The 20,711-nt window shown below is 47.4% G+C and overlaps 1 protein-coding gene across 4 annotated transcripts in view; it reads right to left on the bottom strand.

Moving 5' to 3' along the window:
* Positions 1-5,128: 5,128 nt before the first annotated feature.
* Positions 5,129-20,711, bottom strand: part of RALY (RALY heterogeneous nuclear ribonucleoprotein) — an 83,179-nt gene continuing 67,596 nt past the window's right edge. For 2 of the 4 annotated variants that reach the window (XM_012455167.3, XM_012455168.3), the window contains exons 3-10: positions 13,256-13,520; positions 11,989-12,061; positions 11,765-11,812; positions 9,577-9,743; positions 8,845-8,958; positions 8,432-8,652; positions 6,816-6,864; positions 5,130-5,442 (exon numbers count right to left, since the gene is read on the bottom strand). In XM_012455167.3, coding sequence (XP_012310590.2) covers positions 6,820-6,864; positions 8,432-8,652; positions 8,845-8,958; positions 9,577-9,743; positions 11,765-11,812; positions 11,989-12,061; positions 13,256-13,511 — 924 coding nt within the window. In that variant the 5' untranslated portion in view covers positions 13,512-13,520 and the 3' untranslated portion in view covers positions 5,130-5,442; positions 6,816-6,819. Of the gene's footprint in view, positions 5,443-6,815; positions 6,865-8,431; positions 8,653-8,844; positions 8,959-9,576; positions 9,744-11,764; positions 11,813-11,988; positions 12,062-13,255; positions 13,521-20,711 lie in introns of all 4 variants that reach the window. The other 2 variants (XM_012455169.3, XM_012455170.3) reach the window with 2 other exon arrangements.

Here is a 20,711-nt window from a genome sequence, read left to right as displayed (position 1 = left end):
TTAAAATAGAAATCAGAATTTTGAATATGACTATGAGAAACCAAGAATTGCTGCTTGTGTGGTGCTCTGCTTCCTGAGGATTTGGCTGGAAGGGGATTCTCCACTGGCACACAGAGGAGAAGGCCACCTTACATGTCTGCTGTGATCTGCCTTGCTCTCACTTGCTGAGGATAATGGCATACACACCGCTTCTCGCTTTCTTGTTGCCAGACTTCGTACTGAGCAGCCCAGGAGCAGTCACTCAGATCCGAATGTCTTGACCATGTTTTTAATCACTGTGACCTTTAAAGTACAGGCCAAGTGTTGTCAAGTACCTTGGCTGAAACAGTGGAGGGTGGTGGGTAAAGCAATAGAGGGTGCTTTCCCTCAACCAGTAGTTCCTCCTGTGGAACCACACACTGGCTGAGGTGCCACCAACTGCCACGATGAACCCAACTGTTGTTTATGCCCTTATTTTCCTTTTTTTGTATCTATACCCACACGATTCCCAATGTTGGATATTTCTACATGAATAAAGCAAGGATTGGTGCCTCTTGTGTAATTAGCACTCCATTGCTTTTGTGTATATATGTGTGTTTTGTTTCTTTACTTAGTGGGACCCCTTAGGGGAAGGAATGATACTTTTCAGTTCAGTAACAGGTTGACAAATAGATTGGTGAATTCAACCTGTTTTTAACTTCATTCTTGAAGCAGATTCTCAGTACTGATCCAGCCCCTTTAAGGTAGTCCAGTTGAGATGATAACTGACTAAATTGGATTGAAAACCCATGAAAAATGATGGGTTGCTCTGTTACTCATACACAGTAGCGTCAACCTCTTCTGTCTACAATCTCTCTCCAACCAAAGGAACCTTGCAATGTGGTGATAAAGCAAAGGCAATCAAGAGATTCTGATTAAGAGCCACTTTCTAGTTTTGGAAGGGAACCAGACCATCATTTCCAAAGTGTCTGTCTTAGGAAACAATGTTGAGGACTGTTCCTAATTATGCAAAGGAAAGGAAGGGGGTTTTCATGGTAAAGAAAAGTTAGTCAAAGTAAGCAGGTTTCATAACTACCTGACAAATCTTTAATGTGGTGATGTGCATTTTTTTCCTGTTTTTTTTTTTTTGAGACAGTCTTGATCTGTTGCCCAGGCTGGAGTGCAGTGGCAAGATCTCTCTCAGGTCACTGCAACCTCTGCCTCCCAGGTTCAGGTGATTCTCCTGCCTTAGCCTCCCGAGTAACTGGGATTACAGACACCTGCCACCACACCCAGCTAATTCTTGTGTTTTTAGTGGAGACAGGGTTTCACCATGTTGAGACTTGGGAGGGCTGGCTTCTGGGCTGCTCTCAAACTCCTGACCTCAAGTGATCCACCCGCCTTGGCCTCCCAACGTGCTGGGATTACAGGCAAGAGCTGCTGCACCTGGCCAGTGATGCACATTTTCATCAGCACACAGAAAACATGCAGTCGTAGCTCTACTTTTTAGAAAATCTCTTGATTCCATGCCCCTAACCCTCACCTACAGAAAACTTTGAAAAGCTTTTCCTGAGGTGTCTACCTGGCTCACTCCCACACTTCCTTGGGTCCCTGCCCAAAATAAGACGGTTTCTCCAGCACACTGTAATGTTCAGTGTTGAGAGCAGACACTTCTTTTGTTCACTCATGTATCCCAAATACTGGGAGCAGGCAATGCCTAGAAAGTTGTAGGTGATAGGTATTTGAATCAGTTTCTTTAAAGGGAGTATGAAACATAGAATTTGGTACTCCTCTCCCCTCACCTGACAAATGTGTTACAGGGTCCTAAGTTCTGCAGAAAAAGTGCTATGTTATGTGAGGTCCCAGCTATGCATCTGGCCTTCCCCTTCCAGATATTTGGTCTGACAATGCTGAGATTTTACAATTGAACAGAACATTCAATTTTGCAATGTGTTCTTAGAATGGCTTTGTAGCATGTGAGCTGGTCTTTAATTGGGAGGATGAAATTATAACTTAAAATATTAAATTCCCATAATCCTAACACCATATAACTTTTTAGTATCAAGATCATTTTTCCAAGTTATTACAGGCTTCATTATTTTAAAAGACTATGTAAGAATCCATCCATATTATGCCATAGCTTGTTAAATCAGTACTCTAATGGCAAATGCTTGCTAATTCTTGATGATGCCAAGCATGGGTTTTGAACACTCCACAGTGGCAGTCCTCCAATGCTACTGATTATTATCCTGTTTCTCAGCTGTAAAATGGGGAAGGTAACGGTAAGGTAGTATTTCTAACCCTGGCCTGCCTGTCACATAGAACTATTTTCCTTTTATTGGGCTGAATTTCCAGGGTGGAATTTCAGGGTCAGGATTACCTGAGCTCAGGCGTTCAAGACCAGCCTGGGCAACATGGTGAAACCCCATCTGTACCAAAATTACAAAAAAAACTAGCCAGGTGTAGTGGCACATGCTTGTGGTGTCAGCTACTCAGGAGGCTGAGGTGGGAGGATTGCTTGAGCCTGGGAGGCAGAGGTTGCAGTGAGCAGAGATTGTACCACTGCACTCCAACCTGGATGACTGAGTGAGACCTCCCATCTCAAAAAAAATGTCTGTGTGCGTGTGTGTATGTAACACAGTAATTAGATGGTAAGATCTGTGAAGGAAGTAGCACATGGGAGTGCAGTTCTAATGCAGGCCAGTAAAGTTTCTTTGAGCAGGCAACTTCTGAGCTGTTAGAAAAGATAAGAAGGGTTAGCCAGTGGTGGGGAGGGGGAAGACAGACGAGGTAGAGAGAACAGCATGTGTAAAGGCACAAGCCAGACAGCACAGGTCTTACCACAATTTATTCCATGCGGCTTGAGACTAGGAGGCAGATTGCAGGAGAGGAGGTGTTGAGAAGGGGGATGGTGATAAAGAGGACAGCTGAGTAGGAAGAGCAGCAAGGAGACTAGAGGTTATTGCAAAAGTCCAAGTAAGATGCAGAAAGGGCCTAAGGTACCAGGGAAAAATTAACACAGAGGGAAAACTTAATACAGAGAGGGAGGAGTGGAGGGGTCGACACGGTAAGTGGGGATTAGACAGGTCCTTGTGGACATCCAAGTACAGTTATGAGGTGATGGGCATCTGTACCCACTCCCCTGGTGTTCTTGAGGGGAGGAAATGAGTTAGAGATGAAGATCATGGAGCTGTCAGTGGAGTCTGAAGCCATGGATGAGGTCATCCAGGGAGCGAGCACAGAGAAAGAAAAGACGGTAGACAGATGGAGGCATACAGGAAGAGTCCGCAAGGAAAACTGGAGTGCTCAGAGGAGAGCCGGGAGAGACTGCTGTCACAAAAACCAAGAGGAATTTCAGAGTTGTTTATTACGACAGGGTCAGGGAAGGTTTGTATCCTGCCTCTACCTCCTTCAAGTAACATGATCTTGGGTGAATTAGTCAATCTTAAATTTCAGTTTCCCAATCATGAGGAATAAATAATGTAATCTGTGTAAAGAACTTAGAAGGGAACACAGTAAATGCTACATATATGCACACGCGCGCACACACACACACACCTCTTTCTGTAAAGCCAAATTCTGCAGAGGTGGAATACAATTAAGAACACAAAGGTGGCTGAGTGCGGTGGCTCACATCTATAATCCCAGCACTGTGGGAGGCTGAGGCAAGAGGATCGCTTGAGCCCAGGAGTTTGCAAACAGACTGGGCAACATAGGGAAACTCCCATCTCTACAAACAATTTAAAAATTAGCTGCAAAGTCTGAGCACTGTCCAAAGCCTCTACCCTCTACCAAAACCTGGAGCCAAAGCCCAGGGGGAAGCTTCCTTGGAGGCTATAGACCTGGTTGGTTTGAAACTGGGAGTTTTCAATAGGGATTCCAGCGGATCTGCTAACTTTGAGGAACATGTAAAGATGCACGGAAAACCTAAAACCTTTTCTGATGATGGGGTTGAATTTCCTGTCTTGTGGGAAGGCTTCCAGAGGAGAGAACAAGTGTGATTCAAGAGCAGTTGGAGGGTCTGGTATACTTCTCAGAGGTGGCGACACCACAGCAGCAGCTTCGTGCTGAGCAGCTATTTCCCAAGTAGAGAAAGGAGCAGGAAAAGTACGTGCCAGGCCTGGAACAAAGCCTGTTTCTGGGTGCTGCCCTCCCACAGTTCCATACCAACAAAACCAGCCTAAGTGGCCACATTTGAATCCTGCAGTTCACTGGACTAGGGTGGGTACTTGTAACCTATGAGTGATTAGGGGAAAAAAGTTGCAATGGCAATTGATTCTCTCTTGGGAACTTGAACATGGGGACAATGGATTCATTCATTGTTGGGAATAAAGGGGGAAGGAGGTGACATTAGCAGTACACAATGTGCATGTATAAGCTGTGAAGCAGCAGAGGTTTGAAGGAACCCAACCAACTGTTAGAGAACGAATGTCTAGACGGGCCACTGGCCTAAGACAGGGGCAGACAAGCTGTGTGTATCCTGATGCAAACTTCCTACTGCTTGCTATCAGTGGAGTGAAGCTCTATTCCTTGCTACCAAACCTGCCTGGAGTGAAGAACTTGTGTGTTTTGTGAGGCTGAGATGTAGGGTTTGTGGTGGGAGGTGGAGGTGGGGGCAGAAGTGGTAAGAAGAAACAGGAGAGGCCAGAGTAAGCAGGATCTTATATCCCACATTCAGGAGATGAGATTTTTGTCCTGATGATGAAGAGTCAGTAAAGGGATTTTAGGCAGAGAAGGACTGCATGGCTGCTGGGAGATGGTATAGGGCAGAAGCAGGAGATTGGGAGGCTGGTGGGAGGACAAAGTCCAAGTGAAAAAAAATTAGTGTCCTAAGCCAGAAGAGAGAAGGTAGAGTGTGACAGATTCTAGAATCCTTTTAAGAGCTGGGAAAGACCAGACTTAGTGAGCAGCTGGGTAAAGAGATTAGGTCTTAACCTACCATGGAGTAAACCAAGTGGGTCACAACTGCTTGACAATTGAGCAAGATGCTCAAGGGCCAGCATATCCAACCCTTCCCAGTGGTCCCACTGGCCATTTTAATCACCACTGAGGACACTAAGGTCCAGATGGGCCAGGATATCTTTCTGAGAAAACACAAACCATCCCATCTCAGAGCAGGTTGGGATCCAATCTCTTTATTGTCAGGGTCCCCTCCCTGTATTCCCCCCACCCACCCCCGCCAAACCTATAGAAAAACCCCAAGCCTGGGAGTGTCCTGGGGAAAGGAGGCAGAGTGTGGGGAAACCCCTGTGCTCTACCCTCTGGCCTGGGCAGTGCAGACAGGGAGGGTTTATGGGGAAGGAGTAGGCCAGTAACTCCACCTGCAGAGGACACGGCACTGGCTGGGATGCGTTGGGGGAGGAGGCGCCTGCTGCCAGCTTTTCTCTGGTACCCGCTGGGGGGTGGCATCCAGGGTTGGGTGCCTGACTTGAGGCCTAGGGCAGTGATGCCCTTCTCCTGCTGGTGGCCATTGCTCCTGTCAGGCTGAGGAAGAGAGAGACAAAGAGGAGACTAAGGCTGAGAGAAAGAGACCCTGGTGCTCTTGATAACAGGGGTAGGGAAGAAAGGGTGGAATGATGTCTGCAGACAGAGAGATTCTTGCACTCTGGCTGTGGCCTCATAATTTCCTGGCCACGTTACCTTGGGCAAGTCTCATCCATTCTCTGAACCTCCTTTTCCTCACCTAAGCCCATGTAACTCACCTGTGAATTATTTTAACAAGGTTTAGTAAGCCCCAGGCACAAAGAACACGTGTGGCAGGATGGCTGGATATGGAGGTTTGTTTGCCTCCCAGGGAAAACAAATCAAAAAGTTCCAAAAGGAAGATTACGTATGTCGAATTTTCTAAAGCTGTTCTGGAAGCCTTTGCTGGTGGGATCTTACTAAAGCATAAATGTGTCATCTATCCAGACATCTCCCTTTCTCCACCCAAGCCACTCCAAGGGAAAGGGTCAGAGAGTAGGCAGAGCTAGGTTCCACCTGGCTTTCCTTTAAGGTAGAGCAGAGCAGGTGGTGAACAGTGGCCAGAGAGTGGGCTTTGAAGCCACACACAACTGGGCTGAAATCCAGGCTCCATCAATTACTACCTTAGCTCCCTGCACCCTTTAGTGTCTGTTTCCATATCTGTTATATTGGTACAATCATAAGCTTGTGGGATTGAAGATGAAATCAGATAAAGCAGGGGCAGCTCCTGTCACACAGGGCATTTCCTCCCTATGAAAGAATCAAGTCCCAGCCCCTAAGCCTGACAGATACGGCCCTTCACAATCATCACCCTCTGATGATAAGCAGAGTCCTCTACCAACTAGGAGGGCACTGCAGCCAAAGGAAGCTCTTGGCCTCACCATATACCAAGGACTGTCACAGCTCTGTAGGGCTAAGGCCATTCCTCTGGTGTGAAACTCTTCTCCCTCAATAACCAGCAGGCTCAGCTACACATCATCTCTTCCATGACCTGGCTTTGCTCTATGGTTATCCTGCTCACACTAGGTGGTAATGGCTTATATCCTCTTCTACCAGACAAGGGGCTCCTCAAGGGTAGAGACAAGCAACATGGCTGAGTGTGCTGAGAGAAGGAACCCTTGGTAGGTGGGACTGGCTGTGTGCTGAGAGAAGGAACCCTTGGTAGGTGGGACTGGCTGGCCCATCTATGGTACCTGCTTCCTCAGCCTGGCAAGCCCCAGGCATGAAGGGATGTGGTGGGATGGTTAGATAAGGAGGGGACTTCATTCTTGGGCACAGTCAGTGCTACCTGGCCAGGTATGCTTCATGACACTTCCTGCCCAACCCAGGGAAAAGGCACAACCTCCACTTCACTGCCTCCCCACCCCCTGCCCATCAGGACAGGATCCTTGTACCTGCTTACTGCAAGGCCCCATCATCCGCGTCTGTGTCCTGGCTGTGTTCCTGATGAGGAGGTAAGAGAGAGCACACATCACTCATTGCCAGCTCTGAGTCCTACCCTGAGCCATTTATCCAGAAAGACTTCAGGGCCCAGAGAGCACCTAGATGACATAGTCAGAAAGAGGCAGAAACAGCCAAGGGGAATGACTATGGGACCAGCCAACAAAGCTGGCTTGGGAACTTGGGAGGGTGGTCTGAGGGCCCCACAGAAAAGACACAGGCCAGTCAAGGGAGTTCTGGGAGTGGAGGCGGCCCATTTCTGTGCATAGAGAGCTTGCAATGGAGAAGGCTGAAAGCCGTATAGACTGGTTAGCTCCCCATCTTTGGGGGGACATCTAAACCTTTCCTTTTTTTTTTTTGAGACAGAGTTTTGCTCTCGTTGCCCAGGCTAGAGTGCAATGGCGCGATCTTGGTTCACCACAACCTCTGCCTCCGGGGTTTAAGTGATTCTCCTGCCTCTGCCTCCTGAGTAGCTTGGATTATAGGCATGTGCCCCCATGCCCAGCTAATTTTGAATTTTTAGTAGAGACAGGGTTTCTCCATGTTGGGCAGGATGGTCTTGAACTCCCGACCTCAGGTGATCCACCCACCTCGGCCTCCCAAAATGCTGGGATTACAGGTGTGAGCCACCGTGCCTGGCCCATCTAAGTCTTTGTTAGGGCCTTTATGGACACTGCTATGCCTGAGAAAGTAAAAGGATAAGGCTAGGCTCAAAAGAGAGATGAGCTAGACATAAGGCAGACCTCTTAACTGTCATGTCCATGAGCCTATCTGTTCTCACGACAGAACCCAGTAAGGCTGAAAAAGAGAAAGCTGCAGACCCAGTAGGTCAGTCTGGGCTCCAACCCTGGCTCAGTCCCTATGAGCTGAAGCCTGAGCACACCACTGAGCCTCTCTGAGCCTTAGTTTCCTCACAGGGTAAAATGTGGGAACGGAATACTTGCATCGTACAGGGCTCCTGTTAAGGTTATGTGAAGTTGAGAGTATGGTCTGGGTCTGGTGCTCAATGAGAGTTCATTAAGTAAACAAGCAGCAAGTGTACAACCCGTATCCCACAAACTCAGAGTTTGGTCTACCCTCCCCTCAACATAAACTGCTTGTCAATGGCCTCCCAGCTTCAGCCTGAATAGTTCTAGTAATAGGCGGGGAGCTCACCGCCTTATGAGACAGCTTGCTTCATGCTTGAACAGCAATGGCTTTTAGAAAATCCTCATGTGGGGGTGACACCCACCTCCCTGCTGTGGCCTCCCCAAGCCTCCCCAGCCCTGTTCTGAAGCTCTGCAGGCTGTGTGTGCTCCCTTATGTCCGAATCTCCCCTTCTCCAACTCATGTGGAAAACGAAGGGCAGAATGCGCCTAGGCTTGGGAGATGTCTGCCCTAGGCATCAGTGGGACTTCTGATGGTGTCTGAGATGGCAAGTGCCCCCTGCTCATTCTTAGAACCCCTGGGAAGGAGAGAAGGGGGCGTTCACAGCGGGGGCAAGCAGCTCAGAGACTGCCCCTTCCCCTGTTGCCCTCCTGAGAGTAGGAGTGCAGTCGAGTCCCAGTCGTGCTCCTATCCAGGCCCTCACCAGCTCTTCCTCACTATGTGTCAGCAGCCCCTCCTCATCGCCGTCGTCTCGAGTCCGTGCTTCTCCCTGGGGCAGGCCTGCCTCAGAAGTCGTGTTCTCTTGGGGGACTGGTGGCCGGCTGCTGCCACTGCCACCACCACTGCCGCCGCCGCCGCTGCTGCCGCCGCCGCCGCCACCACCACCACCACTGCCGCCACCACCATCACCCTTCTTCTTGCCATCTTAAAGGAAAGGGGTGGAGGAGAGGGAAATAAAATTCAGCCTGGGACAGCTGCCTAGGGCAGCACCTTAGCGGAAGCTCGCCTCAGCATGGATCTGCAGGGTCACTCTAGCTCCTCTCTCCCATGTACTATCCCCCCATGCTCTGCCCTGTGCCCTGTCATGGAGGTGGGTGAGAATCCTCAGAGGCTCACCTGGATTGGCCTTTTGCTCCGCAGCGATCTGCTCCAAGCGGCTCAGCAGGGCGTCGATATTGGACTTGATCTGTGTCAGCTCCGTCTTGATGGCCTGAAGCTCACTGCTCTTTACTGAAAGTGGAGGGGAGACAGGGCTGTTACCTAGGAGGCTAAAGGCCTGACACTAGCACAAAACCTCAGCCCTGTTCTTTCAACTAGGAAGGCAGTTATTTTTTGTTTTTTTCCCCTGCTCAGGAAAAAGGCCTCACACTTCTGAATCTGGCTATCTTGTCTCCCAATCTCTCAGCTCTGAAAGGGACAGAGGACAGACTGGAGCACAGGTGTGTATGTGTGGTGTGCTCTTCTGTGCGCACTTGAGCAAGAACACGTGTCTTTCGCAGTCTGAATTCCTGGGTGCTAAGTCAAGCAGTATGTGTACACCGGAGTGAATGTGGAGTAGTGGGCCTGTGCAGACCTGTCCTTATCCTTACTAGAGGAAAGATGGCACCATCTCCTCACTGGGCACCATATCCCAGCACTGGACTCTTTGTGCCCAATCCACCCCCTCCTCCTAAAACATCAGCTGTTTCCTCTTAGAAATGCATGAAAATACTCACTTGGCTGTGTTAGAGCAGCAGAACTGTGAAAGATTTGTTCTTTTATCTATTTTCCAATGTATAATAATGTGATTCTATTATTTTGCTAATGATAAAAATGCAAATTACTTAGGAAGATGATACAGTCACTCACACTTGATCTTGGCTGAGCTGGTGGTGATGGCTGTGGAGCGGGCAAAGAGCTTGACAGGTATGTTAGTTTTGACACGCCGAACCAAAGGAACTGTGACCCGGGGTCGCTTCACAGGGACTGCCCTGGGCACTGGCACGGGTGACAGACGGCCCCGGTAGTCGAAGAGCCTGTGAGGGCAGATGGGCCAGAGGCTGCAGCATGGCTTGTGGCCACCAGGGGGTATTGCAGCTCCAGCTCCAAATGTGTGTGGCTGCTGAGGGGCTGCGAGGCCTGCACTACACACCTCTGCCTGCTCCCACCAAGCCCTGGAGTGAAGAGGAAGGGCTTCCTGGACCCTGGTGGCTGCTGGGATTCTCACTACATCCACCTCTCCAATCAGCCAGGAGAAATAAGGGCAGGCACGGCAGCAGGCAGTGGTTATACTCCATTCAAAAGAGGAGACATTCCCAGATCCCCCAATACCCAGTCCTGCTCTATTACATGACCTGGTTTCTGCTTGGTCAACTGCCACCCCAAACTCTGCTCAGAGTTTGCAGATCTCGAAGCAGCACAAATACCCAGCTAGGAATAAGAGCAGTATTGGAGTGGGGTCAACTGAGCCTGCCTGAGCCTCAGTTTCCCCATATGCCAAATGAGGACGGCTACCCAAATTCAGTGTCCACCCAAGGGCACAGCATAAAAGAATTCAGTTAAGAACACACTTTAAAAGGCATAATAGATGAAAGATTAGGGTACTGAGACCCTCAACTCACGAGCCCATGACCTCAGAGGGGTAAGACTGAACTCTAAGCCCTTTCCTGATTCGACCTCCTTAATCACCACACCCTTTGTGCTCCATTCCAGAGACAAAGGGTAGGGGCCTGGTAGAATATCAAGGTTGGACAGCTCAGTCAGAGCCCCCCAGGGCTCCCAGACTGTGTGCTGGCCCCCAACCAAAGTCATCTCCCAGCCTTCTCCAGGAGGGCTTCTTTTCCAGCTGACCAGGCAGAAACTCAGTAGGCTGAGAAGCAGTCTCTCCCACATCTGTTGCTATCACCTTTTTCAGGGAATTGCAGCCCTAGGGGGTATACTTTGGATCAATTTTCCTAACAACAGCCATAAAATCTGCCATCACTCGGCAAAAGCCCCATTCCTTGGTGCTCCTTTGTTCAGGGAGCCCTCTCTGGAGGTGGTGAGGGCTGCGGATGGAGAATCTCTGGGAATGAATCCAATCCCAGACCCTGCATTTCTGCCCCACCAAGGGGAGGGGACGGCTCTGGCCTTGGTCAGAATCACTGAACCACAGAATCCCAGAGTTGGAGGAACCCGGAGAGATCACTTGGTGCAAGCCCATTTACAAACTGGGAAGGAAATTTGCCCAAGGTCACATAATCCATTCAGCGGCAGAGCAGAGATTAGCACCTACATCTTCTGACTCCCAGGCTAAGGTACTTTTCACACTATAACCACTGTCTCCTGAAACCATTTGGGTGGGTGGGGGGACAACTGATGCTCAGAGGTACTATTCTTGTTGGGATACCCGGGGTGGGCTAAGCTATAGGGAGGGAGGGAAGCAGAAGCAGGGAGGAGGAGAGATTTATGTTAGTCCCCACCATGATTTCTACTCAAGAATGTGGCTAGTTCTGTTGTAGCTGGAGCCCATAGCCTCAGGGCTAGAGTCTGGGTAGGGTTTGGGAGTGGAGGGTAGGCCACAGCCTGTAAGGGACTAATTAGACTTACAAATGGCTGCTGACCTCTTGTCTCTAAATATAAACCCAAGAGGCTTAGAGCTCTGGGGTTCCTACTAGCTGCCTGGGCACCGCACAGAGGGAAAGACTCATGCTGAACCACAAGTTCAGTACTATAATACACAACCAATGCTGAACCCTGCTGTGTATAACAACTGGTCACATTTATATAGCTCTTGGCTGTACAATCTCCTTGAATCTCACCCAAGGACAAGGAGGAAAAAGGGCAGTTAGTATGGTAGACAGTGCAGTATGGGGTAGGAGCTCTGGCCTGGGCACCTGCACAACAGGACCCCAGTCTCAGCTCTGCCACTCACTGGTGGAGCAACCCTAGGCAAATGCCTGGCCACACCTCTGGGCTTTGGTTCTCATTTGGAGAACTGAGTGGGCTGCATCAACAATCTCTCAGGACCCTTCCAGCTTGGCTGTTTCACGCCTGGGCACGCCCCTCCCCTGCTCACCTGTCGTAGAAGTCGTCCCGGTAGTAATCATAGTCAAAGATGTAGCCACTGGGGAAACAAAGGGGAGAGGGCTGGAGCTTAGGGACGGCCACTCAGCCCACTCTCCACAGGCCCTCATCTCCAAACACCTCCCCAAGTTCTAGACTTAGCACACTGTCATACCAGCATTTATTCCCTCCGTGGAAAGAGGGAGACATCCCACCCAGACAGACAGACTGCCCCACCTGTATATGGCAGATGCTGCTCTCTTTAGTCCCTTGGGTCTGTCAGGCTTAGGCTCTCCAGCCATGTTGATGTCTGTGTAGAGAGAGAAGGCAGAGTTGGAATGCTGGCATGACAGTAGTGTGCCCACACACATCACCCTCATGTACACACATAGCAATTCATGTGCTTACATGATATACACATAGATTCATGGATTTTGCTTATGTTGCCAACAAAGGTCTTCATACATCTAGTCTTCAAATATTAGACTCATATCCAGATATCACATGGATATGCCTGTTTACATGTCCACTTTCAGATACATCCATGCATGCTCACAAACATGTCACACACACAGACACACACACTATGTAGAGTATTCCTATATGCATTTTCAAATACACGCATGTAAATGTGTAATACATCAGGTACATGGGAACACGTACATAAAGCCACCCTCACACACACATTTACAAATCCAGGTAAGAAAGTCACACACAAGTAACATGTACTCTCAAGTACACTCAGTATACACAACTGCCCACATGCAAGAGAGCCAACGCACATTCACATGGATGTTCTATCATATACCTTCATGCCTAGAATGGTGCTTAGTGCATGAAAAGATCTCAATAAATATTTTGTAAATGAATATATGCATATCTGCGATACATTCAAGTAAATTCTCCCAAACACACTACACCTATACATACAAAGGTATGCATCCACATATCTCCACATATTCAGTCACATCCATATACTTCTTGTTCAGGAAAAAACATACAGACATCCGTTTTCAAACATACACATATACACAGAAGTGCACACACATAAATGCTGGACATACTTCAAGACAGACCACTAGATTAGTCATATCACATGGACATGACACCAAAGCCAAGGGTATTCGTTTTTTCTTGTGCTCCCAGTTCCTCCTGCTCGCTCTCAGAAAGGGTTCTAACCTAAGTCATCTGTACCTGGTGTAACAGGCTGTTCTAGGCCACTCTATTCTCTTTCTCTGGAGAATCTGCATTTTAACTGGAGCTGTAAAGCCTGTCACTAAGAAGCTCTGAGAAAGCAGGGACAGGTCAGAAGTGTTTTCCAGAGGCTTCTAAAATTCTTCCATATAGGCATTAATTTTATAACTACTGAAAACTTAAACATAGTTTATAAATTGATAAAATCTCAGAGCAGTGGTAGCGGTGAGAGAAACAGAGAAGGGGGTTAAAGAGGAGAATTACATAGTGAGAGCAGCTACTCTAGAGAATACAGTGGAGAGAGGCTTACCCAGGGTCTGCCCGGCCAGCACCCGCCCATTCTCTCCCAGCACAGCTGCCCGGGCATGGCGCTCGTTGGAGTACTGAACAAAGGCATAGCCCTTGTGCACAGAACAGCCAGCCACACGGCCATACTTAGAGAAGATGGTCTCCACATCTGACTTCTTCACCAGAGCTGTGTTGAGGTTTCCAATGAAGACTCGAGAGTTGATGGACTTGGGGTCATTCTTGTTGGTTACATTGCTTGCCTGAATCTTCAAGGACATGGTGCCCACCTGAAGAAAGAGAGCCTCTGTGAAGCTGGGTCCCTGGGCTGGGCTCAAGGACTGCCCATGGCCCATATCCTGGCTAAATAAATTGCCTCTTACCTTCCTTAACCCTTACAGCATCCAGCCTACCTGTTTCTGCATCTTATTATGCTGACCTCATGCCAGGTGCTTTACATACATTCCCTCATTTGGTACTCATATGATATGCAGAACTACAACATTTTACAAGGGAGAAATCTCACATTCAGAGAGGCCACAATGTTAGTGAATGGCAGGGGATCTGACCCCTGATCTGCTTGACTCTAATTCTTTTGAGTCTACTCCTTTAATGCTCATCCGAAATGTTATCCTATTCAGGATCTAAATTTGAAGGTCTTCAATGTAGAACCATTGTCACATGGCAATTGCAAGTGATGTTTACTCTAGATCACCATCATATGTTGAAAATTGCAGGGTCTGGGCACCATGGCTCATGCCTGTAATCTCAGCACTTTGGGAGGCCGAGGCAGGTGCATCACCTGAGGTCAGGAATTCAAGACCAGCCTGGCCAACATGGTGAAACCCTGTCTCTACTAAAAATATAAAAAATTAGCTGGGTGTGGTGGCAGGCACCTATAGTCCCAGCTACTCAAGAGGCTGAGGCAGGAAAATTGCTTGAACCAGGGAGGTAGAGGTTGCAGTGATCTGAGATTGCAGCACTGCACTCCAGTCTGGGCGACAGAGCAAGACTCTGTCTCAAAAAAAAAAAAAAGAAAAGAAAAGAAAAAAGAAAAAGAAAATTGCTTAGTCTGATCCAGACACAGACCTAGCTATAACTGTCTGAATTGGTACCAGCCATTTTGAAAAAGGTATGTTAGCTAAGCCTGATACGGTTTGAATTTGTGTCCATACCCAAATCTCATGTCTAATTGTAATCCTCAGTGTTGGAGGTGGGGCCTGGTGGGAGGTGACTGGATCATAGTGATTGAAATCATGGATTTCGCCCTTGGTGCTGCTCTCGTGATAGTGAGTGAGTGCTCGTGAGATCTGCTTAGAAGTGTATATCACCTCCCACCATCTCTTTTCCTCCTGCTCTGGCCATGTGAAGATGTGCCTACATCCCCTTCACCTTCCACTATGATTCTAAGTTTCCTAGGGCCTCCCGAGAAGCAGAAGCCTGTACAGCCTGCAGAACTGAGTCAATTAGACCTCTTTTTTATAAATTAACCAGTCTCAATTATTTCTTTGTAACAGTGCAAGAATGGACTAATACAAGGCCTTACCAGGCACTCACTGTGGGCTAAGGTGGCATACAATACTGAACAATCCCAAGATCCCACAAGTGAATGCTATTATTACTCATATTTTACTAGAAACTGTACAACAAGTTCATTAACTTACTAGTAATGAGCATCCAAACCCAGGTCAGTCTGTCCCTAAAGTCTATGTCTTTCAATTTTATCGTTTTGCTTCCCAGAGCTAAAGCCAATTTAGATACTACAGAAAGTCAGCACATTCACCTAAGAACTGTTTTTAATGAATTTATGTTTTAGTTACCCATATTAATACTAACTCATTCATATTTGGCTCTGCTTGGCTTATTAGATGAGACTGCACCTACCCTTTGCTCTCTGTACTCTGGCCAGGTCTTTTACCCCAAAGGGCTATACAAATTTTTCCCGGTTTACAGCTGGGCATGGGCTCCAAGGGGAAAGGGGAAAACAGAGAAGCTCAATGTCAGTAGGAAAAGCCAAAAGTTAAGCCTTGGCATTCACAGTTCCCAGCCCAGTCTCCTGCTCATTGGTATGGGTTAATGCTGCTCCCTTTTGGAACCCTCTTATCTCAATACCCTCACCCTAAGGCCATTTCAGAAGGTGATAAAAGACTCCAAATGGCAAATATAAAAACTTTCATCAGTCTGCCAGCCTATTTACCTAATATTTTGGGGAGGGGGGGTTTCTTTTCAGTGAACTGGAGAAGATAAATCTGTATCTCTTATCCCACTAGGCGATAAGAGACTGTTTTCTTCTAAATCCTCCTAGCCTGGAAGCTGGAATGTTCTCACCAGCAGGTGGTACTGTTTACAAGGAAATCATAGGCTGGACCTGAGCCCAACTTTGGAAGAAATTGCTACCAGGGTGAACTTAATGGATACACTGGAGTCAGGAGTCCATTATCTTAGATTAAGGAAAAGGGCTGAGAGGGTGCCATCACTGCTACTGATAAAGGGGCTGGTGCCAGCTTTGGAACTGACTTAGAAAAAGACTTTTGTTACTCAGTTTACCTTTGGTTCCACTCATCTACATTTATTAAGCAGTGAGGGACACAAAGGTAGTAACATATTGTGCATACGAAGCAGGAAATACTCAACGCATGTTGTTCCCATGGGCTCGCCATTCCTCACAATTCTGACAGTCCTTCTCCTACCTGGATGACAAGCCATTCAAGGGTTAATTCCTTGTCTATCCATGGGTATACAAGAAGTTAACAGGGCTCCTGTGTGGGCATCAGATGATTCTCTCCTGGGTGGTTCGGCTCAAAGCGCTATAGTTTTGGCCCAGGGAGAAGCCACTTGCTTTGGCTAAAGGGAGCCAACCAAGCCTGGGGTATGGATGGAGATAGAAAGAATGACCTCTACTGGGAGCCTCAAACAACACCGAGCAGGAAGCATCTGCTGAACCAGCTATTCCTCGTACTGTGATCAGTACTCACTCCTTGACTGGTGAGCCAAGTTTTTCAGGTTTGGCCCTGCCAGTCTCTTCTCTCATTCCCTGGGGTTTGGAATGATGCACACAAAAGGACTTTGCAAACCATAAAGCCCTTTACAAAACCTTGTAATTACTCTGGCTGACATCTCTTTATTCCAATACTGCCATCTGCGAGCCCGTTCTAGATGAGGGTAAAGGTCAGAGTGGAAAACATTCTGTATAATGCCAAGGAGGGGGAACCAGAAGCCATGGCACATGAAGATCAGTTTTCTGATCTATAGAGCAGAGACTGGGAAGAGTGTGTATGTGGCTGCTCTGGAGAAATCTGCAGTTAAAAGGAGAACTGCCCACCTGTAGCATGCTCTAGGTATCATACCTCTGAGCTCCTCTCCTCATCTACACAGCCCTCAATCCACTTTCATGCCCTGCACACTCCTTTGGAAGGCAGGATGTGCCACTATTGTGTAGGACTCCCTCAGCCCAAGGAGACAGGTATCTGTGGGGGCGTGGACAGAACTGAGTGACCACACTCTTGTTGATGAGACTCCTCTAAGTGAGGGATAGAGTTGAGAATGGAAATGAAAAGGAGGTGGGGGCCAGACTAGGTCTCCCTGAACTGACAGGTTCAGGTACAGAATCTTAACTAGTCCAAGAATTCTAAATTCAGACACAGTATGCTAGGTTGTTAGGAACATCACAATTTATTAGCTTCACTCAGAACCTTCAAGTGTTTAAACATATGGTACATGGGTCTCTATTTGTACTCTTATTACTCTGCCCTGCAAATGTTATAGGGCAGGCCTGACAAAATCTGAGACACAGTTAAGTCCTCAATCAATGTTAGGGAGGGAGTGGTTAAGGATATGTCCCAGAAGATGGTGAGAAGGTCTAGCTGTGGGCTGCCTTAAACTGTCAGGACCACTGGGGCAGAGGTCTCACATACCTTTTTCTAACCTTTGACCCAAACATCCACCTCCACAGACCAACTCAAACCCTCCCAACTCAACTCTTGCTATGCTTTTCAAGGTTTCCCCCTAGCTTAGAGTGGCAGCCCTAGAAAATATTGATATCCAATTCAGCAGAAGCTGCTTGACTGGGTAAGCTACTTCCTGCCCTGGGCCAAGCTCTGCCTCACAGATAAGCTGTGTAATTGAGAGCAAAGTGTCTGCAGCCCCCCGGGGTCCTAAGTTTAGCAATGAGCTGAGGAGAAGTGGGTAGAAAGACTGTTCTTGGTGGTTGAGGGAGGGGAGAGAACCACATTTGTTCCTAGAAACTTCTGCACTGTCAGATTAGCAGAGACCTGAGTGCACAGGGAGCTTAGAAATGCTCTCACTCTGAGGAACAGAAGAGAAAGGGACTTGGCTAGGATGCCACAGTTAGTGAGTAGCAGTCCTAAGATTACCCCATGGACCCTCTGATGCTAAGTCTAGGGTCCTTATATTCCATTTTTCATTTTGGACCAGAGAGAGAGAGGTCCCCAGAACAGTGAGGAGCAGAGAGAGAGCATTTAAAAAAAAAAAAAAAGGCTATTTTGAGAAAACTGGGGACTAGCTCCCCAATTAAGTGTCTTCACCTTTACCTGCAGGAGAAACAATTGCTGCATAAAAGCTGGGCCTTTAAGCTAATTAAAACCCACTAGGGACACAGGTTTTGAAATGCAATTTACAGCTCAAAAGGGATGGGCTTGCTTCTCCAGGCTAGTAAGGATAGAAGAAATGTGGCAAAAACAAATTCTTTTTTTTCCCAGTTGAAACACTTCAGCTGGAAATTGTTTTTGAACATAGAACAGCCAAGCCTGAACATGGAGAAACGTGACAGGGCTTTGCAAAGGTAGAAAAGCTCTAAAAGTTACCTCTGAACTTTGTGTAAATAAGACACCCAGAGAGACATCACAGTAAGAACTGCCATTGGCTGGGCACAGTGGCTCACGCCTGTAATCCTAGCACTTCAGGCGGCCAAGGCAGGTGGATCACTTGAGGTCAGGAGTTCAGGACCGGCCTGGCCAACACGGCAAAACCCTGTCTCCACTAAAAAAAAAAAAAAATTAGTCGGGCATGGTGGTGCACATCTGTAATCCAAGCTACTTGGGAGGCTCTGAGGCAGGAGGACTGCTTGAACCCAGATGATGGAGGTTGCAGTGAGCCGAGATCATGCCACTGCACTCCACCCAAGGTGGCAGAGCAAGACTCTGTCTTAAAAAAAAAAAAAAAAAAAAAGCCACTAATTACTGAATGCCACAGTATTTAATCCTTACAACAGCCCTGTGAGGTGTTTTACATAGGGAAACTGAGAGAGGCTCAGAGAAGCAAGATAATTAGTTAACAGAGCAAGGCCGGAACTGGGATCAGGACCTCAAAAGCAGGCATCTGCAGGGGCAAGGGGCAAGATTGCATGCTGTATAGGGATGCCTTGGGTACTGACGTCCCTGGCAAGATTATGTTACCTTCCATTAGCCACACACGTGCTCCTTGGTCTGCGTCCTTCCACTTTTCTACTAGAATTCCTCATAGTTGCATAGAATTTTAGTGAACAAAGCCAGTTTATATCTGTTATAGTATGAATGTGCCTCCACCACCAAATCTGTATGTTGAAAACTAATCCCTAATGTGATAGCATTAGGAGTGGGGCTTTGGGAGTGATTAGGTCCCAAAGTGAAGGGAAAGCCCTCCAGAATGAGTTTAATGCCTTTAAAAAAAAAAAAAAAAAAAAAAGAGAGAGCCCCAAGCCAGGAAGTGGCTCACCCAAGTAATCCCAGCACTTTGGGAAGCCAAGGTGGGAGAATCCTTTGAGGCTGCGAGTTGGAGACCAACCTAGGCTACATCGTGAGACCCCATCTCTACAAAATAAGAGGCCCAGAGAGCTACTTTGCCTTTTCCACCATGTGTGGACACAGTGAAAAGACGGTTGTCCACGAACTAGTAAGAGGGCACTCACCAGACATCAAATTTGCTGTTTCCTTAATTTTAAACTTCTGAGCCTACACAACTGTAAGAAATAATTTTTTTTCTTGTATAAACCACCTATCTTACGGTGTTTTGGTAGAATAGCCCAAGTAGACTAAAACAATATTCTTTATCCTGACACTGTCCCATTTTATAAGTGAAAAAAAAAAAGACGATCAGCAAAGATAAGTGATTTACTTAAGGTCAACCAGCTGGTGAGGGGAGTAGCTAGGGGTCCTGAATCCAGGTTTTTTATTCGACACTGTACATTCCACCATCTCAATGGCTGTCCTAACACTCTTAACTCTGCCATGTCACCCCTCATGTGCTCCCAATCCTGCCTATCAGATCAAGTCTAGTCTCAGGCCCTCAGAGAACACTGTAAATCCTCCCCAGCACTGAACCTCTTCCTCTTGAAATCCTCATTTCAAGAAAGGAGCTGCTGCTTTAGGTCTTGATGCCCCGTGCTTGGTTCAGTCCTGCTGCACACCTGTGCTTTTATTCTCCTGCATGGGGATGAGGGTCAAGCAGCCTGTGGCCAGCTCTATGCCCTTAGATAACCCTGGGGACATCTGGGTGATTTAGAAGGAAAACAGCTACCAGTGATGGGAAGACTATTTCTGGAGAAAAAGCCAAGTAATTAGACTGATCAGTGTCCAGGGCCTCCTTGATCCAGAGGCTCCTGCTTTTACCAGGCGGCCAGGGATGACAGAACATCTATTAATCTCATTAAACTGGCCAGGCCCTGGCTCATTAGCAGTACCCAAATGATTATTACTGGCCAGACAGGACTAATTTCCCAAGGATGCTCTTTAGTTTCTAACCGTTCCCATTCCCATGAGTCAGCTCCCAGCATATCAAACAGCCAAAGTTCCTGGATAGGTGAAGTGTAAGCGGTGCAGGCTACTGGTCCAGAAGGCTTGGCCTTGGCTCTGCTGTTCTTAGTCATGTGACCTGCAAGAAGTCATGTAACTTCTCTAGGCCTTACCATCCTAAATCTGAAAAGAGAAGTAATCTCTTTCCTGATACCTTTCTGGTCTTATATAAGAATCAAATAGGCTAATTGATGTGAAAGTGCTCTGCTCCATCTTTAATATACTATCAAAGGATATGGATTCTACCAATTTATATTATTACTCAATTCCTACCTCCACTCACTTAACAAACATTTCTTGGGTGTTTTCCTCTACGCTGGCACTGTGGAGATGCTGGGAAACATAGTGCTTACCAGTCTTGTGCTCTTCCTTGCTTTTCAAGAAGCCCCTTTCTCTGGGAACCTGTTTTTTTAAAACTATTTCTTAATAACAAAGGATAAATGCACACGAAATATCAAAAACAGCTCAGGCTCTAGAGTCAGACAGGACTGAGTTCCAATCCCAGCCCTATCACTTAAGACTGTAACTGTGGCCATGTCCTTTCACCTCACTAGGCCTCAGAGTCCTCAGTATAAGGACAGGAGACAATATGAGTAAAGGGCCCAGTATAATGGGTGAGACCAGCAGGTATTAAGAAATTAGATAACCCAAATGCTCTATAAAAACAGATGAACTGGCCAGGCATGGTGGCTC

Source organism: Aotus nancymaae, unplaced genomic scaffold (assembly GCF_030222135.1).
Source record: "Aotus nancymaae isolate 86718 unplaced genomic scaffold, 86718_ANA_hifiasm-v0.15.2.pri h1tg000029l, whole genome shotgun sequence".
Taxonomy (NCBI): Eukaryota; Metazoa; Chordata; class Mammalia; order Primates; family Aotidae; genus Aotus; species Aotus nancymaae.
Note: the sequence above shows the minus strand (reverse complement) of the source record. Positions and strands in the feature narration are given on the sequence as shown.